The sequence below is a fragment of the Trichoderma aggressivum genome, assembly GCF_033847375.1.
Source record: "Trichoderma aggressivum f. europaeum strain CBS 100526 chromosome Unknown scaffold_006, whole genome shotgun sequence".
Lineage (NCBI taxonomy): Eukaryota > Fungi > Ascomycota > Sordariomycetes > Hypocreales > Hypocreaceae > Trichoderma > Trichoderma aggressivum.
The window spans coordinates 711,578-737,152 of record NW_026946372.1 but is presented as its reverse complement, the minus strand read 5'-3'; the positions used below and the strand labels follow the sequence as shown (position 1 = coordinate 737,152).

The window sequence follows — 25,575 nt, the reverse complement described above, 5'->3', positions numbered from 1 at the left end:
TTTTGATTTTTTGGTTCGTCCATGCATCACGATTTTAAGGGATACATCAGCCGGAGGGCGGGGGGTACAGCTGAAAGATTTTACGTGCGGATAGCTGGCGGATTTTGCCTCCAACATTTGGGACGGCGCATACTATTGCTTGGTTTCAAAATACCCCTTTTTCTTGTGACAGCAATGGCGGGTTGTGTACGGTCTTGTGTTTATTATTGAAGGATATGAAATGTTTTTTGGCTTTGTGGGAAATCAAGGGGCAAAAAAAGAGCCGGGCTTGTTCAATAAAAATGGAAAGATTTATGTGCTTTTCGTCTTTCATGTTGTTCTGTGACAGTATGTTGGAACACTGACTTTCCTGTTGCAAATCATGCTTTTGGCCAAATACGCCATCTTATAAATTGCAAATTTCTACTCCAAGTACTATGGGTATAGGTTCTCTAATCATGTACATAAATCTCATAGCCGTCAAAAATATATCTCTTCTCGAGCCTTTTGTCAACACGCCTTGGCCCGGGCAAGGGGTTTCTTCGCCGGCACTTTTTTGACAACGACCTTGTTCGCAGCCGTCTTCTTCGCAACGACCTTTTCCTTCTTTGGCTTCTTCTCTACCTTGGCCGGTTTGCTTCGTGGAGGTGGGCTTTCACTCTTTTTCTTCTTGATGAATATGATTTTGGTTTTTCGCGGTGGTGCCTTGGCGGGTTCCTCGTTTTGCTGCTTTGTCTCTTCCTCCTTCGGTTTCTGTTCCTCTTTGACCTTTTTGGCTCGTGGCTCGGCCTTTTTGGGCCTTCCTCTGAGCTTTTTGGCGGGGAGTTTGTTGTCTTTGTCTTCTTCTTTCATGTTTTTCATTGGAAGGCTGTTGTGTACCAAGGTGAGCTCTGGGTCAACCGGCAGTTCTTCGCCCTGCTTCACGTTGTCATCGTCCAACAAATCCCAGTCAAAGACGCCGTCATACTCATGTCCCCGACGCTCCATCAGCCTCCTATACATTGCCCTCAGATTGGCGTAGTTGGGCTTTTGGTTGTACCCAAGCGAGCGGACGTACTTGAGGTGTCGGGAGAAGGCGGACGGAAGGCCTTTGCAGATGACGTCGATTGGCAAGGCGAGCTTGTGGCGGGTGACGCGGTTCCTCAGGGCGTCTGTGGGCTCGTTTTCTTCGGCGTAGCCTTGCCAGGGGAGGGAGCCGCGGGCAAAGTAGATGAGCATGTAAGCGAGGGATTCAAGATCGTCTTTGGGGGATTGACACTTTGAAGGTTCTTCTTGTTAGGTCTTTGGAACGGATCATGATGGAAAAAGGGGGGTGGGATATGTACTCACGCGGTCCAAGTCAGCTGCTATGGGTGCCCAATAATAGGTGCCGCAAAACGCATAGCTGGGTGCAATAGCAACCCCCTTGTCCCGCGTATAATCACCGACGAGACCGAAATCCAGCATGTAAACCGTCTGCCCATTCTCTTTACCAAAGCCCATGGCGAAGTTGTCCGGCTTAATGTCCCTATGCAGAATGTTGAGCGAGTGAAACGCCTCGAGACGCTGCAGCAGCTGGTCGGCCAGCATGAGCGTGGTCTTGAGCGAGAACTTTTTCCCGCAGCGGTAGAAGAGGGTCTGGAGGGAGGCGCCGAGGAGCTCGCAGACCATGAACTCGTAGGTGTCCTGACGACCGTGTTGGTGGAATTTTGCGATGCCTTTGCATTTGTAGAGGAGGTTGTAGTAGAAGGCCTCGCTTTCGAGGTTGTCCATTTGGGAGGGCGAGGATGTTGCGGGGAGGGTTTGGACTTTGACGGCGACGATTTCTTTTGTTTTGAGGTCGGTTGCTGATGGTTCTCGCGTGTTAGTGGTGGGATTGAGAGAGGAGGGGGGAATGTGTTACCGATGTAGACGGTGCCGAAGCCTCCTTGGCCGATGATGCCGTCGAGGCGCCATCTCTTGTTGATGACGTGTTTCTGGAAAGATGAAGATGATTAGTTTTCTTGTTGGGAGATGGGTGAGGTTGGATAGTGTGAGATGTACCTTGATTTCTTGAGGCATGATGGCCTGCTGAAGTGTAATCGAGGCTATCAGAAGGCAAGATGGAAGTAGACGAATATGACAGTTGAATTCTTTGGGGTGATTCTATGAGGATATATATACAGGTTACGGAGTATTACCAAAAGTGTATTATTTCTTTGTACAAATTGGCAATCTCTTTTATGAGCATCATGATCTATAATTGGAAAATGGAGACACGCTTTGAAAGACGAGGATAAAAGAAACATAAAGAGAGCATGGGGAAATACATGTAATAAAGAACATGGTCTAACAAGGGATGAAAGATGTGCCAATGCATCCGCTCATCTATCCATTGTCCCGACATGAGCCGGGTTCATTGTAAGAACTGTGCATGTAGGATATTGCTGATGTCTCCAAGCTTGACATTCTCATGTATAGTAGCTATTATACAGGTAGTACCTGAAGCACGGCGGTGGAGTTGAGACCTCAAAGCTACCTCAGTACGAACATTGAGCCCAAGAAGTCAGCGGCTTGGTGCTAGCCCCAATGCGGCAATGTATTGTCAGGGTCGCCAGTGACATCACCGATATCTTATCGCAATTCGGGGTTCACCGTGCTTTTTGTTGTATTTTTCTTCAGCAGCAGCGGCATCGGCACAGCATTTGCAAATATCTCCCTATTATTTACTATTTGCCTGGTACTAGATGGGTGCTGTCAGAGCAAAGAAATGCTTTGGTTTCAATTCTTTCTTCAACAAGAATAACCGCGGCTATGGCAGATCCTTGACTCAGCTGCATGTCTCAATCCGATCTTTTTTTTTTTATATTTTCCCTGCTGGTGAGACGCTGCACAACTTGCTACCGCGCCTAAATCCAGGCGCTAGCACCTAGCACCAGGAACAAAAAAGAAATCGAAAAAAAGCATGGAAGAAAGAAAATCCCCATGTGGCGAAAAGAGGCGAGCACCTAGAAAGAATAAAGAAGCCAAAGAAGAAAGCGAGAAAAAAGAAAAGTCAAAAAAGCCCGCCCTAGCAAAAGCCATTGATGCAAAGTACTTGTAGCTTCTGCTCTAATGCAACCACCGTAGGTACAAAGGCGCCGCATACTGTCTGCCCACCAACGTGCAGTACCTCCCGCACTTGGCCTAACTCTCCGTCCCAAGTTGTTTCTAGCGCTCTTCAAGCAGACATGCTAAATGGCTGCCCGGGAAAAGAGCGTGGGAAAAAAAAGGCACCGGCACACACGCATCCTCTTAGACGCCAAATTCGGTGCACGCGACGCATTAAAAACCGACCCCACCAGAAGCGCCTGGTGCCTCCCCCACTTTCTGAGGGCGGAAGGTCAAGTCAAGCCAGGACAGGTTCGGGCTCAGGCTCAGGTTCAAGGTACCCTCGCACCGAGCAACGCCGTCAGCGGTACTTTGGCTTCGGCGCTGTCAGTCTCTCGGTACTAGAGGTAGCGCGTCATTCCGCCCACAGTGCCGGTTCAGCGCTGCTTGTACACTCGCAGCGGGAAAAAAAAAGGCGGCCATTGCCCATAGCAAAGAGTCAGGTGCTGCCAAAGCCTCTCCCTCGTTCCTTGTCCAGACCCTCGCTTCTCCTCCGAACCTCGCAGCCCACACGCAAGCAAAAGCAGCTGAGCCCTTTTCGTCCATGAAATGTGACGATCGACTTTGTCTCCTCACTTCTTCCCACAGCTCTCCATATCCCGCATTCTCGCTCCTGCTTCTTCGTCTAGCAGCTTCAAACGCCAACAGCTTGCATTGCCCTGATCGGTCCACTTTCTGCTTTCCTCTCTCTCTCTCTCTCTACTTTACACACTTGCCATGGCTCCGACCAAGACGTCTCGAAAAGATCACGACGAGCACAAGGCCGACGCTCCCGTCAAGGAAAAGAACGGCCACGGCTCGACAAAGATGCGCCGCGGCGCAAGCCAGCAGACTCACGCTGCCAACCGCGACCCTCATCCCGCTCCCGCATCTGTGCCCGTCCAGGTGCCGGCCGAAGCCCTGCTCCCAAGCGTACGTCTTTCTCTTCTCCTTCGTTGGTTGCTTAGCCCACCTCTCCAATCCTCCTCACCCAGCACGTCAACAGCGATGCTAACACGACCCTCACAGCTTCCCTGGGCCTCCTTCGAGCGACGATCCCTCCACGCCTACCTCCGCGAGCACGAGCTGACCACACCGTCGTCCTACTCGAGTTCCTTTCACAATTGGGTGCTCTCGCGACCCGGCAGCTTGGGCCTATACTCTCCCACAATGGTCCGCAAGCAGCAGATCAAGCGACAGTCCAAAGACCAGCTCGCCCTGGCCGTGCGCAAGCACTTCAATGGGCTGGGCATCCAGGAGAACGATGTCATTGTCGACTTCATATACAAAGTACGCAACCACCAGGTCGTAAAAGACCAAGGCACGGTCAAGCAAGTCATTGTCGTGGCTGAATGACTTGGCGCCTCATGAATGGAGAGCTCTGGCGAGCAGCTGCATCGCTTACTGGCATGGATTGGCGTTTTTGGCGTTTACAAGGTTTCCTGAGCACGACACCAGATGTGTGTACGTGGTGGGTAGATACCCGTGGGAGTCGTTTGGCACTCTGATGGCTTTTTGTTTTCCTCTTTTTCTTGCTTTTCCCTTGCTGGCTTTTTCTCTCCGTCTCTCACTTGTTTCCTGCGAGGCACATCGCGGTGTGCTCTATCGCGGCACACTTTTTACAATGGTACTACGGGCCGCAGAACCCGTCGGCTTAGGACTGGTTCAATTGTTTTTTTAGCAGCATATCGACAGGTACTGGCCTAGGAATTCACAGCGCCACTCATATAGAAGGGGACGAATTGGTGTTTTTGTTTATAAATATTCTGCGGCGAATTGACCAATACATCATGATGCTGAATGAAATCTACGGCTGGCTTTCATCGCTCTTTTTGCGTCGTTGAAGAAAAAAAATGGTGGCGTGAAACATTGCATGCGAGACAAAGGAGGGACGAAACATGCTACAAGGATGAGAGACAACTGAAGAAATTCCTTCATAGGGCACGGGCCTGGCTCAGGTGGTTCGACGATCCACCCTGCGCACTCTTGCATGTCCTCGTACTCGGTACTTGCGCCCTCAGGCGCTGCATGTCATCAGGCCAACGGCTCAGGCGTCGCTTGGCCACGACGAGACGTGCATGGAGCTGCCCGGCAGGTCGCCTGGCAGCCAGCGAGAGCTCCGTTCCTCGCAGCGTTGTACCCGGTACTTTTGCTTGCCACTCGATGGATGCGTGCTGCAGATTGACCTGACAGAGGTAACCATCCCTTAGAAACGTCGGGTTGACATGGGCATTGCAGTACAGCAGCACATCCAACACCACCTGATTGGCATCCATACGTAGTCCATGATATCCACGTCCGATTGCACGAGTGAAGCCGTTCGCGAGCATCGTCAATCAGTCCGTCTGTCATCCATGCCAGTGGGTCCCCTTTGAGCGGCTGGCTTATCAATTCTCGGCGTGCAGCCGGGAAATGACAAGAGCAGGCCTCTATGGGATTATCTGGAGCTTTACTAATATCACCAACGCTACAGGTGCGGCATCTCCCCAACAATTGGAGCTGCCCGCAGAGCCGTTGGAGCGCAATTATCCCGTTTCCTCAGCCAGATCGTTTCTCCCAAGCAAAACGGCACGAGGGCGGGATCGGCCGGGTTATGACGGCATATCGGAGGCGCGGAGAGCGAAACACCGTCAGGCACAAGCAACAGGCGTAAAAAGAGTTTGAGCTCCAGCTCGGCTTAAAATCGGCAGAAGCGCGGCAAATTCGAATGACGACCCCAGAAGAACCAATCGTAACCCCCACCTTTTTTTTTCTCGGTGCATGTTCGTCTAAATTATTTCTCGTCGCAAGCATCGACGTCCGTGGAAGCTTTTGGTGGGGAGCTGCTTAATAACTTTTTGGAGGGGACAAATTTCGAGCCGATCGCCGTAGAGCCGGTTCTTCTTTTCCTTAGCCTTCCATCTTGCCAACTCTTGTCTGGTCTTATTCTCTGTTCGGGTATTGCTCGGTTTGGGTGAAGGATTGAGATTGAGAAGCATCAGGAGGACAAGAACTAATCGAAAGAGAAGAAAGAAGAAACAAGATATCGGGATATCGACATCTTCAGCAATGTCCAACCTCCTCTTCAAGGCCGCGGCTCCGGCGCGCGCACTTGCAAAGAGCCATAATCTCTCCGGGGGACCGAAACTCCAGCAATGCCTCCGCAAAGGCGCTCGGCTTCACACGGCTTCTTTTCGCTCTCGCGCTGAGCGGCCCAATGCCCGGAAAGAGCACAACGCTCGAGCGTCTCAGAGGGTAGGTTCTTCAACACAGGATGTGGATGGAGTTAGAAGCTACGTACTGACAAGATACTGGTGATATTAGACGTTCCACGCGACCAATACCTTGCTGCAAAAGGATCCGTACAAGGCCCTCGGCGTGGACAAGTCCGCAACCGCCGCCGAGATCAAAAAGGCTTACTACGGCTTGGCCAAGAAGTTCCACCCCGACACCAACAAGGATCCCACGGCAAAGGACAAGTTTGGCGAGATCCAAACCGCCTACGAGATTCTCTCCGACCCCAAGAAGAGGGAGCAGTACGACCAGTTCGGCGATGCCAGCTTTGATCCCAACGCGGCCGGGGGCAATCCGTTTGCTGGCGCGGCTGGCGGCAATCCTTTCGCGGGATTCGGTGCGCAGGGTGGATTCGGCGGAGGATTCGGCGGCGGCTTCAACTTTGAGGACTTGTTTTCGGCTTTTGGTGGCCGTCGATCGAATCCTTTCCAGCAGGAGATTCTCGTGGGCGACAACATCGAGTCTCATGTGAGCATCAGCTTCATGGAGGCTGCCAAGGGAACGAGCAAAACAATCTCCATCACACCTGTCGAATCGTGCAACACGTGCTCCGGCAGCGGCTTGAAGTCTGGCGCTCAGAGGTCGCAGTGCCACAGCTGCGAAGGAACGGGAACGCGGGTGCACTATGCGCAGGGCGGCTTCCAGATGGCCTCGACGTGCGGAACCTGTGGAGGAACTGGCTCGACCATCCCAAAGAGCTCCGAGTGTCGGACGTGCTCCGGCCAGGGTGTCGTGCGCACCAAGAAGACCATCACCGTCGACATCCCCGCCGGTATCGAGGACGGCATGCGGCTCCGGATAGACGGGGCCGGCGATGCTCCCATAACCGGAAGGTCCACCAGCCCCGATGCCCGGGCCCAGCGCGGAGACCTCTACGTCTTTGTGCGGGTTGCTACGGACCCCAAGTTCAGCCGCGAGGGCTCCAACATTCTCTACACGGCTCACATTCCCCTCACCACGGCCGTTCTCGGCGGACAGGTCACGATTCCCACGCTGGACGGCACGGTGAACCTCAAGGTCGCCACCGGCACCAACACCGGCGACAAGGTCACTCTGCCCGGGATGGGCATGCAGCGCCTCGGTTCGCGGAGGGCGGGTTCCGGCGATTTAAAGGTCGAGTTCCGAGTCAAGATGCCCAAGTCGCTCAGCGCCAGCCAGCGCACCATTCTCGAGATGCTCGCCGATGAGATGGACGACAAGTCAGCTCGCCGCGTCATGAACGTTTCAAGGTCAGAAGGAGACTCCAAAACCTGAGCTGCCACGATCGCTTTACTAACGCGCAGATTTTGTTTGACGTGCAGCCCTGACCCCAAAGACCCTGATTCTCACAAGGACGAGGGATTCCTCAAGTCCATGTGGCATAATCTGACTCACCATCCCGCACATGAAAAGGACGCCTCTGGAACCTCTGGATCAACGAGCGAGTCAACCAGCGACGACAAGGGGAAGAAGGAGAACAAGTCTGCGTCCGACTAAGCTCTGGATATCTTCTGGAAATAGCGCCAATCTCTATTGCCGACCTACTTCGTTTCCATCCGTACGACATTCGAACCGAGGAAACTAAAATACTGAAATACTGAAAAAACCTAACGCGATCATGCATGAAACGTTGGTAGCTCCGAAAGGACAAGGGAGGATCATTTTTGCATAGAGCTGGGAAACTAAACACACACACACTCACACACAAACACACCCTCATCACACACCAAAAAAAAAAAAGGAGAGAACATGCATTCAAAAAAGAAGGCCTTGAATTATGTATGATATTATTGATGGCGGCGTTTTCTTTTTGCTCAGAACGGTTTGGGGCCCTGGCTCGCTGCCTTTTTGGGGGGGTTTACTGACTATGCTCAGGGCGGTAGATGCTTTGGGCATTTGTGTATATTAATAGCTGGGAGATGTATTTGGAAGAAGAAAAAAAAGAATGGGGGAGAGGTGGACGAAGAGACGAGGCCAATCTCCCCTCTTTGATATGTATGGCGCTGTTTTGCTACCTGTTTCTATGTGCTTTGTGTCCTTAAGCTGAGACGTGGTTTGAATCATGGCTGTGGTATTGCCGCATAGCTGTATTCATTTACCAGTCTTGGACGTATATATTCTGTGATTCCATCTTCTTTCTTAATCCGTGCCAGAAACATGCTTCACCATGACTCAAATTCTCGTCGAGGCAGCGAGATCCTGCTGAGACTCCTGTTTGCGCCGATGGTATGATGCTTGGCTACCATTGTCAGACGTAAAACCTTCATTAAACTCCAAGCGACTCACAAGGAAAAGATATCATCCTCCATTCCCAAAAGACCCCCTTCCAGCCCCCTTTGCCTCTCCCACTCCTCCTCGCAAAAAAAGCAAAAAAGAGGCAGTTTAGAGGGAGCCAGCCCGGACGCTTCTGTTTTCATATCACATGGTTTACTTCACTCCCCTCCCATCTTCTTCAACCAATCGGCTTAAGCTTCTTCTTCTTCTTCTTGTCCGGATCGCCACCCGACTTGCCCTTCTGAAACTGCCGCCAGCTATTGATTCTGACGTCCCGCGTCGCCTCCCAGTCCTGCTCGTGCTGCCTCTTTCGCTTGCGGTCCTCGACCTCCTCGTCCTGCCGCCGCTGCTCCCGACCTTCCTCCTGCAGCTGGGCCTTCATCTGGCGCCTCCTGCGGTGCTCGTTGTCGATGAGGACCTCGCGCGTCTTGTCGCGCCACTTCTTTGCGAACTCGTCCGTCTTGAGCTCGGGGCTGTCGACGGTCCACTTGTTCTCCCTGATGAGCAGCATGCGGGCGTCGGCGATGGCTTCGTCGAGGCGCTCGCGGTGCTTCTCGTCCATGAGCTCCGTCTGGGCCTTTTTCAGGCGGTCGAAGGCGTCGGGGGCGCGCGGGTTCTTGGTCTTGTCGGGGTGGATGAGGAGGGATTTCTTGCGGTACGTCGCTTTGATGTCTGATTCCGGGACGCCGGGCTGCAGGTCTAGAACGGCGTATCTGTAGAGATGAAGTGTTAGAGGGTTGGGAGATGATTCTGGTCTTGGGGGAAGGTCGTGCTCACGCATCGAGGCGGAATGCCTTGAGAATCCGGTCAATCTCGGCATCCTAGAATTCGAATTGGTTAGCATTTCAGGTGCTTTCGATTCTGCGCGGCGGGAAAGGGGGGGGTAGCTGCAGCGCACCTTGTCGAATTCCTTGGCCTCTAGCTCGAGGGCATCGAGGGCATCTTTATCATCCTTTGTAGTCGCATCCGCCATTATGACGATGGTATCCGCCGAAAGACTTTCGCTTTATCAATATGCAATAAACAATTCTTTGGCGACGAGAAACAGAGGAGGAACAACGAGCGTGAGGAAAGTGGTTGGGGATGTTGTCCAGGCAGCTTCTCGCGTGCCTTTTTGTCAATTGGAGCGATGATTCGCGCAAGGCTCGAATGTACAGTAGCAGCGAAAAAGAAGTGGATGCGATGCCGCATTAAGACTCGACCGGGGGGTCCATAATTCCGCACCCCCACTGAGCTGATAAGATAAGGCCCGAACTTTTAGATGGAGAAAAAAAAGTTGGCCGCCAAAGTTTCAAGTTCTAGCACGTCGAGTGAGGCTGGGGCAGTGAGACGAACGCAATAATTACATTCAGTATAGCGAAAGATATCGCTGATTGTCCATCATGCCTAGTCGTCGCGCAGCTTCACCGGCGGCCTCAGAGCCTGAGCTGGACATTCTCGACTCACTATATCCCGGCGAAGACGACAATGGAGGGCAGGGAATGGGCAAGGATGGCCAGGATGGACTCGACTTTGATGCCTTTCTCAATGCGGGCGCGGCTGGAGGAGGCGAAGAAGATGACGAGGCGTTCATTGCGCTGCAGCAGGCAGCTTCATACCGCAAGGCTTCAAACTTGAAGGGCAGAACAGTCAAGAAAGGCGGTGGCTTTCAGGCAATGGGTGAGTTGGAGAAAGCCAGAGAAAGACTGAGCTTCGCAACGCATTGGCTCTCGATGAATACATTTTAATAATTCTAAATCTGTACAGGTCTCAATGCGAACCTCCTCAAGGCTATTGCCCGCAAAGGTTTCTCAGTCCCGACCCCGATTCAGAGGAAAACGATCCCCCTTGTTCTCGAGCGGAAAGACGTCGTCGGCATGGCGAGAACAGGTTCAGGAAAGACTGCGGCATTCGTCATCCCCATGGTTGAGCGGCTGCGCGCCCACAGCTCCAAGTTTGGTAGCCGAGCGCTGATTCTTTCGCCCTCGCGAGAACTGGCCATCCAGACCCTCAAGGTTGTCAAGGAACTCGGCCGAGGGACAGACCTCAAGTCGGTGCTTTTGGTTGGTGGTGACAGCTTGGAGGAGCAGTTTGGCTTCATGTCTGCCAACCCCGATATCATCATTGCCACCCCAGGTCGATTTCTGCATCTCAAGGTTGAGATGGGTCTTGATCTCTCATCAATCAAATACGTCGTCTTTGACGAAGCCGATAGACTCTTCGAGATGGGTTTCGCTACTCAGTTGACCGAGATTCTACACGCCCTCCCCCTTTCAAGGCAGACACTCCTCTTCTCCGCCACGCTTCCAGCTTCGTTAGTCGAGTTTGCCCGAGCCGGTCTACAGGATCCCAGTCTTGTGCGACTCGACGCCGACACCAAGGTTTCCCCTGACTTGGAGACAGCATTCTTCTCCGTCAAGGGAGCTGAAAAGGAAGGATCCCTGCTACACATTCTCCACGACGTTATCAAAGTTCCTCTAGGACCACCTGCGGGCGCGGAAGATGAGACGGAGAAGAATTCAAAGAAGCGGAAGCGCCAGCCAGACAACGGCGCCGGAAAGCCCACACAGCACTCGACCATCATCTTCACAGCCACAAAACATCACGTCGAATACCTGTACAATTTACTAAAGAACGCTGGGTTTGCGACGTCCCACGTGTATGGTTCTCTTGACCAGACCGCTCGACGAATACAGGTTGAGGAGTTCCGGATGGGCAAGACAAACCTGCTCGTCGTCACAGATGTCGCCGCCCGAGGTATCGATATTCCCGTTCTAGCCAACGTCATCAACTACGACTTCCCCCCTCAGCCAAAGGTGTTCATCCACCGAGTCGGCCGTACCGCACGTGCAGGTCAGAGAGGTTGGGCTTACAGTCTGGTCCGAGATGTGGATGCCCCGTATCTTCTAGATCTACAACTTTTCCTCGGCAAGAAGCTAGTTGTCGGACAGACAGAAACGGAACCGTCATACACTGACGATGTTGTTGTTGGATCTTTGCAACGAGACGCTGTCGGAACCCACGTAGAATGGTTCAACAAATTCCTTCATGAGAACGAAGACGTCGATGCGTTGCGAGTCGTTGCCTCCAAGGCAGAAAAGCTCTACATGAAGACGCGAAACTCTGCCTCAAGCCAGAGCGCGAAGCGTTCGAGAGAGGAAGTGGCATCCAGGGGCTGGTCGCAGCTGCATCCGCTCTTCGGCAAGGATGTCGACGGCGCGGAAGAGGCTCGGGCCGCCATGCTGGCCAAGATTAGCAACTTCAAGCCTCAGGAGACGATTTTCGAGGTTGGACAGGGAGACAAGGCGTCGAGCGAGGCGGCAGAAGTGATGAAGCAGCTCCGCAAGAGAGTCAAGCCTCGCAAGAAGGAAGAAGCCAATGATGAAGAAATGGAGGTTGACGACGACTACGGCGGTGCTCAAGCTCCTGATGGCGACGGGGACGCGCATATGGAGGATGACGATGAGGATGACGAATACGGCGATGATCTCGAAGTCACAATCACCAACACGGGCAAGGCCAGGAAAGAAAAGGGCCGGACCGACTGGCGTGACAACGACGTCTTCATGTCCTACACGCCGCGCACCATCAACGCCGCCGAAGAGCGCGGCTACGGCGTCCACTCGGGCGGCCAGGGCTCCAGCTTCGTCGAGCTCGCCCGCGACGCCACCATGGACCTGACCAACGACGACACGGCAAAGGCCTTTGGCGCGCCCGCCCGCCCTCGCATGCGCTGGGACGCCAAGTCAAAGAAGTACGTCAACAGCGCAAACGACGAGGACGGCTCCCGCGGCGCAAAGATGATTGTCGGCGAGAGCGGCGTCAAGATCGCCGCCAGCTTCAGCAGCGGGCGGTTCGACAAGTGGAAAAAGGCCCATCGTGTACATAAGCTGCCCCAGGTCGGCGAGCTGGTCAAGCCCGGCAGCGCCGCCGCCGCCCAGCTGCCCTCGGGCGCGAGGTACAAGCACAAGAAGGAGCTTGCGCCCAAGGAGGCCGACAAGTACAGGGACGACTTCCACGCGCGCAAGAAGAGGGTCAACGAGGCGCGCGAGAAGCGTGTTGGACGCTTCAAGGATGGCATGGGCAGCAAGAAGGAGGTCAAGGGGTTGACTGATATCCGCAAGGCCAGAGAGGAAAAGGAGCGCAAGAGGGCCAAGACGGGCAGACATCAGGCAGGAAATGGCCGGAGGAGAAAATGAGCGTCATAGAAACTTGATTCAGACACTATATTAATTTCTTTGAAAGCAAGTCTATACATATATTGGGTATTCATGGGAGCCGAACTGTTCCACATAGAAGCACGAAAAGGAGAATTCCCAATCATTAAAATCACCGCACATCTTACACTATCATCACACACGCCGATAATTCCATAGAATGAAATGAACAGAATTTGTGTTGTCTCTCAAATTAATAAAAAGCATACTCTATCAAGAATTCTTAGCAAAAAAGAGAGCTCTTGTGTGGCTAAGTTCAACGTAGCAAGTCATAGCTGCGTTTCCGGTCATGTCCATCCAAACGCCTCGCTGAAAAATAACGCGAGAAAACATCAAAGCCTTAAAAAAAAACATCGCTAGGCCAAAAAGACCGCTGGAGAGAAAGAATTCGAGCAATCGTATATTGGTTTCGAAACCAACCGATAAAATCAATAGAAGAGGTGCGTTGAAAACATCTTTGCACGGCTGGGGTATCATATGTTGTGAGTAGGAACCAGAGTATTAGGGTGTTGGTGGTGGTGATACAAGCTTCGTTTGGTCGGTCGTTCCACATCGTAGAAACCAAAAGTTCATAACGTCGTTAATAGAATAAACGTCAGAGGAAGTGTTGTAGAAGACAAGAACAGAAAGAAAGAAAAAAGATGATACAAGAGGGAGAGTGTGGCCCTCCGGGGCTCATTCGCTAGAGTCAAGAGTGCTTGCCCACTGCCTAACCGCGTCACGCAAAACGCTCTCGCTAGCTGGCCCTCGTTGCTTGCGTCCAAAATTGCTGCCGGCATCGTTGTCGATAACCTCTCGGATAGTGTCTTCCAAGGCAGACAGCACTACCGTTTTGCACTGTCTCCGCGGTATCTGGAGTGGAGGCTCCGGCATCTGCGTCACCTCCGAGAGCGTGTCCTGAATGGTGCTGCCACCACTCTCGATAGGGCCGAGGATTTCAACGTGAACCTGGGAAGAGGCAGAAGAGTGCTCTTTACTAGAGTCTGGGATGAGGTGAATGACTTTCTCCAAGGCATCCGCTAGATTCTCATCAGGCACGGATACTGTTTCCTCGAGCCACTCTTCATCCAACGTCGTTTCATGGGGCATAACGGAGGGAGTGATGGCAACACCTCCAATCACGGGCTTTTCCACAGTCGGCCTTGGCTTGACTAGCCTGCGGTAAGTAATGCGGAGAATCGAGTCCGTAGTCGTGTCGGCGACAAGAGCGGTACTGACGTCAACCCAGCGCTCAGACACGTCGTTGGCGTCAGATTGGACAACTACCGGAGTAGGCTCAGCCTGGAGCGCGGCCTTGATCTTATCAAGGAGGCCTTCTTGAGGAGGAAGGCCCTGCAAGACAAAGTCGGGATGGAAACGATTTAACCAGCCGGCCGCGTTAAGGGGCAGGTCACCATCGATCGAGATGCGTCCAGTGTGCTCAAAGGAGTCGAGGCCGGGCAACCCAGGTGTCGAAAGGTACCCGCTGCTAGAGGGAGAACTGATGGCTGATTCAAATGAGGCAATGTAATCCGGGAATGGAACATCGACATCAATGACACCATCGTCCGCGTTGATCGAAGTCTTGACGGGAGACTCAAACGCGCCGGTGGGATCTGGCGTCCTGTCGCTCTGGGTGAAGGACTTGCGGCCGCGCTCGGTGGTTTCCCGCGTCATATCGACATCCCTGGCATTACTTGCCCGACGGAGGTTTCCCCGTCGTCCATCAGGCCCTTCTTCAGCGAGGGACAGCTGAGCCAGGTCGGAAAGCTTGTTTGATTGAGAGAAGCCCGCCTTGATTGGTGACCGAAGGTCGCTGACTTGGCTATACGTGCTGCCGCTGTCCATTGACTCACGACGACGCGCGCTCCACAGTCCGCTCATGAGGTTGCCCCATCGCAGCCCTTGGCTTGGGGGCCGCGCATTTCCCGCTGTCCCGCCTTCGCCCCTTTTCAGGGATCGCTTGAGGTCATCAGCAGCAGCGCTGCCGCTGCTTCCCGGCCGACGCCACCTAAGACTATCGGTCCGTTGAATGGTTGAAAAGTGCGGGATTGTCGAGTCCTGCATAATAGTAGAAGTGGCAACGCTGCTCTTCCGGCTCATCAAGTCATGGCCCGGAATCGGAAGCCCGGTGGTCCGGATGGAGGCGGCGTCGGAAGCGCGCCTGTGGTGGCTCGCTTGGTCCGCAGCGCTCAAGTGTCCTGTTTGGGACGAGACCGTGCCGCTCCTGGTGCTTTGGCTTGCTGTCCTGGAGTGGGACGCGCGTCCAAGCCCGGTGCGGCGGTTGATCTTGCGGCGAAGAGACTCTTCACGGACGACGGGGACAACGTAGGAGGGGGGAGAGTTTGAAAAGGCACCAACCGAAGCCGAGGTGCTTGGCCGATGCACTCGGGGACCGGCAACGTGCTGATTCGCCGGCAGGAAAGCGGAAAGCAAGAATATGATGCGTCGTGCGGCCATCTTATCGTCTGAAACGATAATAGTTCGCGCCGGCAGTGACAGATCATCTTCATTTTGGTTCTGTTTCCGAGCCAGCGCTCGCCTCCTGTGCTCGGGAGAGCTGAGCGCTTGAAGCCAGTCAATGTGCGTGGCCAAGAATCCGGTAAGCAGAGTGTGGAGGAAGACGCCTTGGCCAAGCCCGACAGCCCATTTGCATGTCCAGATGGCTTCGTCACGCCAGATTCCCCAACGTCCTTGTCCTGTGACAACACGCGAGGCGCTCAGGCCCATGACGATTCTGGATCTGGCAAGACCGATCTCGGACGCAATGTGCACGTCATCTGAGAGACAGTTTGGCAGCAGAGAAACGAGCTTCGTAGTCCCCTTGGACTGCTTGACCCGGGATTCGTCGAGTCGCCTCTCTGTCGGGAGAGACGGCCTCCTGGCGCTCATGTTTGCCCAAGAGGCCGAGTAAGGACCTGGAGAGGCCATGTCGGTCTGCTTGAGCATGGTGTGCAACCTAAAGGCAGCAATGGACTGGAGATGAGTCAGGGTGCGCATGATGATGTCCCAGTGCTTGGTAAGGGAATCGATGCGGTCTTCGACATCGATGGAAAAGGACGAGTCAGTAGCCTCGCCGTAAAGGCCCGATCCGGACATGTTCCAGCCCGACATACGAGTTGAACTGTAGGACGAGGAGAAGAGGTCTTGGTCATTGTACGATCCTGGCTCGCGAAAGACGGGCTTGGGAGGTACGGCCGAAGATATGCGTGACGGTGACGGTGGTAGCTGTACGACGAGGACCACGGCGTACATTGGCGTGCGCCGCTGCTTTGGTTGAGCCTTCTTCTTCTTTTGGGTGCTGGGCTCGTCGCCGGTGGGAGGAAATGGAAAGCCGCCGCCATTGTCATCCGAGTACCGGCTGGGAGGCGTAACGGTGGCATCCAAGTCGTCGGCAGCGAGGGTCACCGGGAAGAGTCGAGTGATGAGAACCTTCTTTCTCTCACTATGGCGCGGAGTAGATGCGCCAGTCGGCAGCGGCGGGTTTGTTGGAGATACGGTTTGCGACGAGTAGGATTGGGACAGTTTGCTCGAGCGGCCAGTGGCGCGGCCAATGGAGCTGCGGCCGTCTCCGAACATGGAGCTTGCATGGTCCGGGATGCGAGATTCCGATGGCACAACGTGGACCTTTGTGGACGTGCCCTTGTAAGCCATGAGCTCTGAGTTGCCAAAAATGCAGCTCGAGAAGGTAGCCAGCTCCTCTCGATACTCGCGCGCAGCTCGCTGCCCATCCGTTTCCCCAAAGCTATGGCTACGGCTATGTACCGAGGCCCGGCGGTCGAATGCCCCCTGGCGAAACTGAGAGCTATCCGTATGGGGGATGGTTGGCCGAGAGCTTTGGCTGTGGCTCCCCTTACGAGGTGACAGCGGGTTCGTCGTCGTCCTCTTCACGTCCTGGGTAGCAGTAGAATGCCTCTCAGTAGAGGCTGCAGCCTCTGGAAGGGGGTGGCTATCAAAGAGGAGAGATGCATTAGTGGGACCGAGCGCATCCTGCATAATGATGACACGGACGTCCTTGACATCGAGCTCGAGGTCCTCATTGTAGTCGAAAGCGTTGGCCGGAGAGGCAGAAGATGTTGCCGGGGCATTGAAGAATGGAAAGACTTGGTCATTGCGATGCTGGTAGAGATCCTGAGCATCTGGGAAAAGTAGATTGCGAGTGTGAGAGTCCTCTTGGACAGATTCCAGGGAAAGGATAGGACGAGAGCCATTGTTGGACTGTGCAGGACCCGTAGTCTGGCCACCGGAGCCAAGATGCAGAAGCCGTCCTAGCATATCGTGGAGCGCCGTCGAATGGGAAATAAAAAAAAAAGAAGAAGAAGAAGGAAAAGAAGACGAAACAGGCGAGAAAAGAGGTGGAATATCCAAATGCCGGGAAGTAAAGCTCAACGAGGGCGCGGAAGATGCGGGATATCAGCTTCGGCACAGTTTAACCCAAGCGATGCGCCATCACCAATAATAAAGTCGGGACATGGCGGCGGCACATGGACATGTTCGTTTCTTCTTTGTTCTTTTTGGTCTTGCTTTTTGCTGCCCTTGATTTAGGCCCCTCTCAGGTCTTGTCAGGCGCCAGTGCGTTTAGCCTCTTGGAAATGGGCTGTGAGTCGCAAGCCGTGTCACCAAGCCCGAGATGGTCGCCGTTCAAGGTTTCGCTTATTCCCAGATGCTAAACGGGCTGCAGTAACAATCAAGCCGGTTCGGAGGCCAGGGAGAGATTAGCCTGGCCGAAAGGGAAAAGGAAAAGAAAGGGAAAAAATGATGTGTCTATCAACGCAAGACAAGACACGCAGCGCGCCGTGATAGATGGTGTGGCGGCAGAGCAGCTCCCAGCTCCAATGCAAGGCACGTGCGTAAAGGGAGATGCTGGGGGGGGGCGACGGCAGCGACGACGATGCGATGCGACGGTTCGTATAAGTACTCGAGTATGGATTGGCTGCGAGCGAGAAGCAGCAGGAAATCGCCCCTCCAAAGGCTGGTTGTGCGAGGCCTATTCGCGAGGCAGCTCGAGCCCTTTTGTTGGTGATGGGCGAATGAATGGTGAGGGAGCTGGAGAGGTTGGAATCAATCCAAGAGGCCGGGACCAGCAGAACGAGCCAGGCGGCTTAGGGCGGTGGGGGCAAGGGCGAGCACTGAAAGCGAAAAAAACACAGCAGCCCCCCAGCACGGCCAACTCCCGCTAGCGCTCAGCAGCAGCAGGTTGCGTAGTGGGTTAGCGGTGGGCTAACAGTGGGTTCGCTGCACTGTTAGGGCTCTTGGGGCGCCCCAGAACGCTGGAGCCCACTGGAGCCCACTGGGGGCGGTTGCCAGTCCAGTCGAGGTGGCGCGAGCCAAGCGCTAGAGCCACAGCGCAGTAGCCGCGGCGGAGAGCGCGGGGCGGCGTGTGCGCTGCGGACTATGTCGGTACGGGTACGAGAAGGGCCAGCGGAGGCTCAAGTACGGGGTACCTAGGATTTCCTGCAGTGTTTTGTAGAGCTTGCAGGTACCCCATACATGTCTCCCATTGTACATACAGGACCTCGAATCATCGACAAATTCAATCCAGGACACAACTGGCTGGCGGCTGTGGGTTTCGATGCTACTCCTCGTACTAAAGCTTGCTGGTGACCAGCTTGGAGTCCCGTCGCTGTGCATCACTTTTCTCCTTGCGTTATTAAAGCGCCGCTGCTGATTGGCCGCCGAGCTCAGATCCCCAAGGACAGGAACGAAGCAGCTCCAACTGCCATTTGCTGCAAGTACTAACGACGGCGCTCCGATACCGATCCCGACCCGAGGCGAGATATTGACAGTTGCAGCAGAAACCACCGCCTTGCAAGGAGAATGTGAACCCATGAGCCTGTCCGCCGGCATCGTTTATTCGCATGGCCGTGAATGCTGGGGACATGGAAGCAGCCGCAAATGCCCCTACAAGTACAAGTACAAGTACAAGCAGTTTATGCGGGCTTGGGACTTTTGACTCGGCCCTCAGCCCGCCTGGCATCAGCCCGAAATTGCCTGGGCTGGTACTTGCTCTTCTTCCTTGCTTGGATCAGGTACCTGAGGTTGGTTTTGCTTTTGTTTTGCATATCAGGGCTTGAATCCAAAATGCGCCGAAAAACACGGCTTCGACATGGAAACGTCACTCGCCCGTTGGCAGTCAGTGCGTTGTCTTGTCCCAACTCCAATCAACCAGCACATGGACACCCATTTACCACCACTCGAGCTGTCCGTCTCCCCCCATCCTCCATCGCGTCTGCCGCCCAATGATGCCATCGACGCTTCCTCAATCAACGACGATGCAGCACAGCTCCAGCCCATCATTCCCTAGCCCACTCACACTGTTTGACAGTAGAGTCACTGTGGTAGCGTCAGCGCGAGGGATGAGATGCTCACATGCCACATTCAAGCATAGGTGGCAAGGAAGGGCCTTGCTCTCTGAAACACAGCTACGAAAATGCGGTGAATGCCAATGCAAGCCCGCAGACTCTGGATGTCCAAGTCCCGGTATGGGCAGGAATCGACGGCGCACTCTCGGCCGCCCACTCCATTTCTCCCTGTGCTGCTACAGTACGCCTCCGACTGCTACTACGACTCCTACTACTATCCACCCCCGCCTGGTTCGATGCGCTACTTTGTCTTTCGCAAGCAAGCCAAGGTCCGAATGACCAGTGACTGGTGACCAGACCAGGGACGGCGCATCGGTCTTGTTCGGGCCATGTCCACAGCAATGCTGATCTTGCGAGGGGCCAGAGCTCTCGACGATGAAAATCCAGGGTCCTCAATGGGTCCCCCCAACTCTTGCGGCGGCAAGGGAACTAGAAGCTGAATTGCCACTCGAGCTCTGCTCTCGTTTCCGTACTGTTCGTTGGTGCGCGCATTTTACTGCTGCACATCCGTTGCATCATGTCCAACAGATGTGCAGAGCATCGCTGCTGAGAACTCGCCCTGAGTTGGTGCAGAGCTGCGAGATCGCCTTGGCCTTGACATCATCACCCCGTCTCTCTCCAGCTCAACACGTCAGTCGAGACCAACGGGACAGGGGCCAGGCAGCAAAAACGCCAGACATCCACTTAGACTACGGTACAGACAGCGAATGAGAGGTGCCGGGCACCCATGGGGCAAACACCTCGCGATGCCCAATGAGCTGGGGGACGCATTGCTCCTCTTGGTTCACCAAATATGCTTTTCACGCGCCTCATCCGCGCGAACCATCAGTCGGTCGGCCGCGCCGAGCGACAGACCGTCTTTTCGACTCACTTACAGAGTCCAATTACTCAAGCATCTGCGTCGTGACAATGACTAGCGCTGGTACGGCCAGTAGTACGATCGTTGGACCGAAGATCATCTGAGCGCCGCGCCGGCGTAGCAACCTAGGCCATCCGAAATATCATTTGTCCAAGTCGAGGTTATGCTTGGAGCACCTCTCCTCTGTGTGCCGGCCCGACACGACATTGCAGACGGACGGGGCATGTCGTACAGCATGCTGCGGGTAACTAACTAGCAGGTAAAAATCTGACCGTCGCCTGCCTTAGCGAAAAGGAAGCCCCGTTTTTTTACCATTCAGATATCAAGCACTAACTTGGGTGCTTTGTACGAGACTCCCTACAGGTAGTGAGATGAATACGGAGCGCGGGATGGCATGGTTCGTGCATATAGAAGCACCATGCAGCTGCTCGTACGCCCGCACTTTATGGGATAGGTCTATGGAGTGCTCAGATACACATAGGGAGCAGCAGTATTACGAGTGCTCCCTTATTTTTGGAAGCATCAAGCGGTCTCGCTGTTATATCTGTTCAATTCCGTGGAGCAGTGGTGCCCGGCACTTCACCAGCGGATACTTTTGCCTCCATCATGTGGGTTTGGCCCCGAGGGCTGTGAGACGGTCAAGTTCGAGCGGAGTCGGTTCGGTTCCTGGAGGAGTGCCGAACTCGTACCCTGGCGTGTAATAAACGCCGATGGAAGAAAAGGGACACTTGGCCCTACGGTTGCTAGATCTCTGGAAAGTCAATGGCCTGCTCGTATCTCGTGTGTGTGGGCTGAAGCCAATGTTGCTGAAACCTTCAAACGCCTTCCATTGGAACGACGGCGCAGTGGTCTCTTCGCTTCGAGTGAAGCAGTTGTTGGGTTTGCAAGCTCCGACAAGTTCTCAAGCCACGTACGGTGGTATCAGCGAGGACGGGTCTGCCGGCCTCCCTCCAAATAGACACCAGCATGGCCAAGGTTTCTTCTCTTGCTTTCCATGCCGCCAAGAAAGAAGGCATGATGGCCGGCGCTGGCTCGAGTAATCGTCCCCCCTATCCTGGAAAGGATGCAGGCATCAACCTGCAATCGGAATGAGAAAGAGAGTTGGCATGTAAAAACGATTCGTCAGCTGCTAGCTTGATTCTGAAATCCACGAGCCGGTATGTGACCAACATCTGGCAGAGATCCAACGACAATGGTTTCCAAAAATGGCATCTATCACTCTCTCTCCTCGAATCTGTCATTTCCGGAGCTTTCCGGCCAGGATACATAACAGCCAAGCTGTCAAAGCGCGTTGTTGGTTTGCTGCTGTTCTATTATCAAGAGCCGGTCCCACCAAACGCCAACGCCACGACTCATTGCCATTGAGCTTGTCCAATGGCAAGCGCAAACTCTGTTGCCATTCGCTAATGGGGCATTCTTCTAGAACAATTCGCCGCCGTGCCGAGCCCAGGGGATCCCGGTGCAAAGCGAGGCCCTGAGATGGAAAACTTTCACAGGCCAAGAGGAGCGTTGCACACGGGCTGGCATCAATGGCCAACGGCTTCACTGCTTGACTGCGTGTAGGATGATGTAGGTGTGCGCCGTTTTGCATGTACAGAAAGCAGCCCTGTTATCTGTGCGTCCCGCCTACTGCATGCTGCTTGCACATGTGACATTCAAGGAATGATGCAGCCACCTGAGACCCAGCTTGCAGAAACCTTGGGGGCCTTACCCGAACCAACTGATGGTAGGGTTACTACCTACATTCCGCCATGTAGTATCAAGATGGATGTCGGATGCGCGAGTATCGAATACAATCTACCCGAGGCCTTGACCTCGCTTGATCAGGCCGAAATTGCTTGCCTCATGGCTCTTTCACCAGATGCCCACATTCCGAGCCTCGGCATGGTGGAAACCGGCTCCAAAGCACTAGAAATGCCAGCTGGATATCAATGAGGCTCAGTTGCAGCCAAGGAGGCTCCTACAGGAACTCGCCGAGATCAAACCGGCGAATATACGGAGAATCGATTCATGCTCGTCCACATTCGCCGCTTGCCCACCTCATCGCGAGTCGTATAGCGTAGTCTGCCACCCACATACGGATCGGGATATACTAACGTTATGTGGAAGATGTTTTCCGTTGCTAGAGCATTTAGGTTAAGAGCTCGGGAAAAGAGCTCCGTTCCTGTGTTTACTTGATAGACTACATGCAGATCTGTTTTCTGGCTTTGGACCACTGTGACTTGTCCATCAGGATTTCTTCAGCCAGCTGCTAGCTTGAAAATGGCATCCTCTTCAAGTATCAAATAAAACGAATGGCTTCATCGTAACCGGTTAAGCCAAGATGTAATTAATGATGTGCTTTTGTCCTTTGTTATTACTGGTCTCAGTGCCAGACTCGAGCGGGGGCATAAATGAGAACCTTGATGGCCACCGCTATTAGAAATACAGAACGTGGCCTCCAGTTTTCCAACTTCATTTCCCTCTTCTCCCAGATGCGTGAACAAGGGCTCGTCAGTAAGAGACGCGTAAGCGAATGCGATTTTCTGTTCAAAATCATGATTTAAGATTCTCAAAACTTCTATTTATGAGGCGCTTAACTATTTGCTGTCGCGGAAATGCGCTCCTCCTATTGCCAAAGCTGTCAATAGCTGCGAGTAATACATTTTTCCCATGCGCTCATTTATCGCAACCCTTGGAACAACCATCTCACCCGGCTCTATCCAAGTTTCTCTTTCTACTGTCTTCAAGTGAGGACGGGGCTTCCATTCTCGTTACATTCGCGGTGTGCCCTCTCTGACTGCCAGTGCTGGTCTTTCAAGAGACGTGTACCGGTGTGCAGCACCTCATTTCGCTGCACTGGCTTCCACACACTATCTGGCAATCAGCGCCGTTATCACGCTGCTGTTGAGTCGGCGTTGTTGTTGTTGTTGTTGTCGTTGTTGTATCAGGGCTCGAAGCCGCGGGGGAGCTTTGGGCTTGCCGTTGCTGGTGAGCAGGCAGTACCTCGGGCTGCAGTGTTGCCGAGTGGATTCCATACGCATGGAAGCATTCCATGATGGTCTTTGCTGTGTCTGCAAAGCTTCGGACGGTCCTACCGTCAACGACAACATGTGCAGATGCAATAGACTTGCGCTGATCTAGTCGCCAGATGTGAAGTTCATGCACAGATTCAACACCAGCGACCTGTGTGCTTGATCAGCATTCAACCCCTTATGAGGTGTGCAGCAGCTTGGGGATGGAAAGTTGTCTTCACCTTCTGGATATCTTGCTTCACGTTATCAGGATCTATCTCGTGAGGAGCAATCTGCAGCAGAATGCGGCCGCTGTTCTTAGTCAATGGCCAAGCGGTCAAGAAGATCATCAGAGAGATAAACACGCCAATGGCAGGGTCGGCATAATATCGTGCCTCCCCATGGCCTTTCCAGATAATGAGGGCCGCTGCTATGACGCCAATGTTGTTGATGGCATCACCAACTACGTGGATCATAACGCCGAGCATCCCCAAGTCTCTGCCCGGGCGAGATGGCGAGAGTGATACATGCCTGTGCTGGTGGTGACTGTTGGATGCCTTGGTTGTTTCTTTTGTCAGATCAGCGAGCTTGATTTGGTGGGCCAGAATACTCACCGACGTGGGCCGAGCCTCTGCCTCGGGCGCCGTCCCATCACCTGTTCTTGTGGCTGTGGCAGCATCTTCCTCGTGCAGGGTTTCATGCCTGTGGTTGCTATCATGGTTGTGCTCGTGCTCGTGCGCATGTGCGTGTTTATGGTTGTGGCCGTGACCGTGACTGTGGCCATGACCATGATCGTGATCATGTTCTAAACAATCATTCGTTAGCCATTGGCTTGAGGCGTTGCGGGAAAGGGGGGAGCTCATGGTGGAGCTTACCATGAAGAAACGACAAGACTAGGAGATTCAGTCCCAGGCCAACGCATCCCACGATCAGGACGACCTTCGGTTGGTCGACGACTTTCGATGGAATTCATTGTCAGCTCAGCTCCGCCAAACCGCCTACAGCCTGACTGCTACAACTCACCGGCCACGTTGATAAATCGTTCGATGGCTTGAACAAGGATGCTGACACCGAGCGCCAAAAGGAACACGCCATTGAAAAACGCGCCCAAAAGCGTTGCACGCGCCCATCCAAATGTCAATTCCTTTGGCGGAACTTTCTCTTCAGACTTCTAAGAAAAAAAGTCCATCAGATCGTGCTGCTATATCTCAGATTGGGGGAGGACGGACCATGACAGCGACCAAGGCCACCACAAATCCAAGCAAATCGCTCAACTACAAGAGGTCAGCGAAGCTATCAACTCTCTTGGAGATATGCCATACATAGTGGAACGCATCAGCGAGCAACGCGAGAGAGTGTGTGTAAAATCCGGCTTTGCATTCACGTTAGGGCGATTGGTACTCGAGATCATCATGGTCGGACACACCAGTAAGTTCGGCCACGAAAAAAGAGAATGAAATGGCTATTGTCGCCATCAATCGCTCCTTGCGACCAATTCGGATTGCCATCTTGCTTCGGGGATAACAGATACGGAGTGTATATTGCAATATCAAGGGCGATGTTGGATATTGTCAACGAGACCAAGTCGATGCTGGCCACAGCTAAGATTATATGGATCAGAAAAAACAAAGGAGAAGAGACGTCTCCTCATCACTGCAACATGCCACAGGGATACCAAACAGCCCGCAGCGGCGTCCGCTTGGGAATTCCGATGGATGTGCCTGAAGCGGGGCGATGCCAACCAGCTTTTTGCTACGTGGTTTGATGAGATGCAATCTGTTTTAGCATCAAGCATGGCATGGTTCCAAGGTTACGAGTACGTGAAAACGGAGCGCTTGACGGCTCTACCTGCCAATTGCTATGCCTACTTAGTAGGTAGTTTCCCCCGCAACGGATACTTCGTATTTTGCAAGGGAGACCATAGGCAAGTAGGTATCCGATCAGAGCACTCCGTATAACGGCAACCTACCTCCAATGCTGCGGTGATCCAAATTGAACCCTTGCACGGAGAATGCGCGCTAGAAAGGCGGATCAAAGGTTCCTCGATAACGCAGCATTTCTCAACATTGGCACTGTCGAAGGAGCCAACGGAGCATAAGACCGTGCTCATGGCGTACCCTCCATGGAGCCGAAATATGCTCTTTGTTGGCATATCAACGGGCCGAGAAAAAAAACAGTTTATAGCTTGGCGGGATGGGCCACGTACTGACAGGAGCCGATCCCGCTGTCATCGGCTTCGAGGCAAACAACTCTGAGCTGATTGAAACTGGTTTGCCTGCGATGAGGCTTGTTCAAATACCAAGACCTGGGCTGAGCAAACTTGCACGGTGTCACCGGGAGGGGGATGATACGAAAGGGTTGGAGGTAGGTGACGGACAAAGCAGGATTGGGGTACCAAGTATGTACCCATCTCGTAACGCCGACGTTGACTCGGCTGCCGGTGATTTGATGCCCAGTCTTGATCATTCCATCCATGTAACGCTCTTACTCATGGAGTGACGATGCCTCGTAGCCGGTTCGCTACATTTACAAAGCGTAGTAGCAAACTTGGAGCGGGAAGCACACCGGAATGGCAAATTTCTCAGTCCTTTGTT

General features: G+C 53.6%; 7 protein-coding genes across 7 annotated transcripts; 3 read left to right on the top strand and 4 right to left on the bottom strand.

The window, feature by feature from the left end:
* Window positions 1-489: 489 nt before the first annotated feature.
* Triagg1_2471 (uncharacterized protein) lies at window positions 490-2,019 on the bottom strand (the record flags this gene model as incomplete). The annotated part of the gene is made up of 4 exons (XM_062896656.1): window positions 490-1,236; window positions 1,309-1,805; window positions 1,862-1,934; window positions 2,002-2,019. The coding sequence occupies 4 exons, from the start codon at window positions 2,017-2,019 to the stop codon at window positions 490-492; spliced, it is 1,335 nt and encodes a 444-aa protein (XP_062758683.1).
* A 1,785-nt stretch (window positions 2,020-3,804) lies between these two features.
* On the top strand, window positions 3,805-4,422 carry Triagg1_2470 (uncharacterized protein; the record flags this gene model as incomplete). Its single annotated transcript, XM_062896655.1, has 2 exons — window positions 3,805-3,999; window positions 4,096-4,422. The coding sequence occupies 2 exons, from the start codon at window positions 3,805-3,807 to the stop codon at window positions 4,420-4,422; spliced, it is 522 nt and encodes a 173-aa protein (XP_062758682.1).
* Window positions 4,423-6,114: 1,692 nt separating this feature from the next.
* Window positions 6,115-7,815, top strand: Triagg1_2469 (uncharacterized protein; the record flags this gene model as incomplete). The annotated part of the gene is made up of 3 exons (XM_062896654.1): window positions 6,115-6,300; window positions 6,370-7,568; window positions 7,641-7,815. The coding sequence occupies 3 exons, from the start codon at window positions 6,115-6,117 to the stop codon at window positions 7,813-7,815; spliced, it is 1,560 nt and encodes a 519-aa protein (XP_062758681.1).
* A 955-nt stretch (window positions 7,816-8,770) lies between these two features.
* On the bottom strand, window positions 8,771-9,565 carry Triagg1_2468 (uncharacterized protein; the record flags this gene model as incomplete). The annotated part of the gene is made up of 3 exons (XM_062896652.1): window positions 8,771-9,305; window positions 9,370-9,413; window positions 9,491-9,565. 3 exons carry the CDS (start codon window positions 9,563-9,565, stop codon window positions 8,771-8,773), a joined length of 654 nt encoding a protein of 217 aa, XP_062758680.1.
* Window positions 9,566-9,974: 409 nt separating this feature from the next.
* On the top strand, window positions 9,975-12,770 carry Triagg1_2467 (uncharacterized protein; the record flags this gene model as incomplete). The annotated part of the gene is made up of 2 exons (XM_062896651.1): window positions 9,975-10,251; window positions 10,339-12,770. 2 exons carry the CDS (start codon window positions 9,975-9,977, stop codon window positions 12,768-12,770), a joined length of 2,709 nt encoding a protein of 902 aa, XP_062758679.1.
* Window positions 12,771-13,463: 693 nt separating this feature from the next.
* Triagg1_2466 (uncharacterized protein) lies at window positions 13,464-17,042 on the bottom strand (the record flags this gene model as incomplete). The annotated part of the gene is made up of 1 exon (XM_062896650.1): window positions 13,464-17,042. One exon carries the CDS (start codon window positions 17,040-17,042, stop codon window positions 13,464-13,466), a length of 3,579 nt encoding a protein of 1,192 aa, XP_062758678.1.
* A 5,521-nt stretch (window positions 17,043-22,563) lies between these two features.
* Triagg1_2465 (uncharacterized protein) lies at window positions 22,564-24,489 on the bottom strand (the record flags this gene model as incomplete). Its single annotated transcript, XM_062896649.1, has 8 exons — window positions 22,564-22,596; window positions 22,842-23,153; window positions 23,224-23,786; window positions 23,857-23,937; window positions 24,005-24,152; window positions 24,211-24,255; window positions 24,304-24,353; window positions 24,408-24,489. The coding sequence occupies 8 exons, from the start codon at window positions 24,487-24,489 to the stop codon at window positions 22,564-22,566; spliced, it is 1,314 nt and encodes a 437-aa protein (XP_062758677.1).
* Between the last annotated feature and the right edge of the window lie 1,086 nt (window positions 24,490-25,575).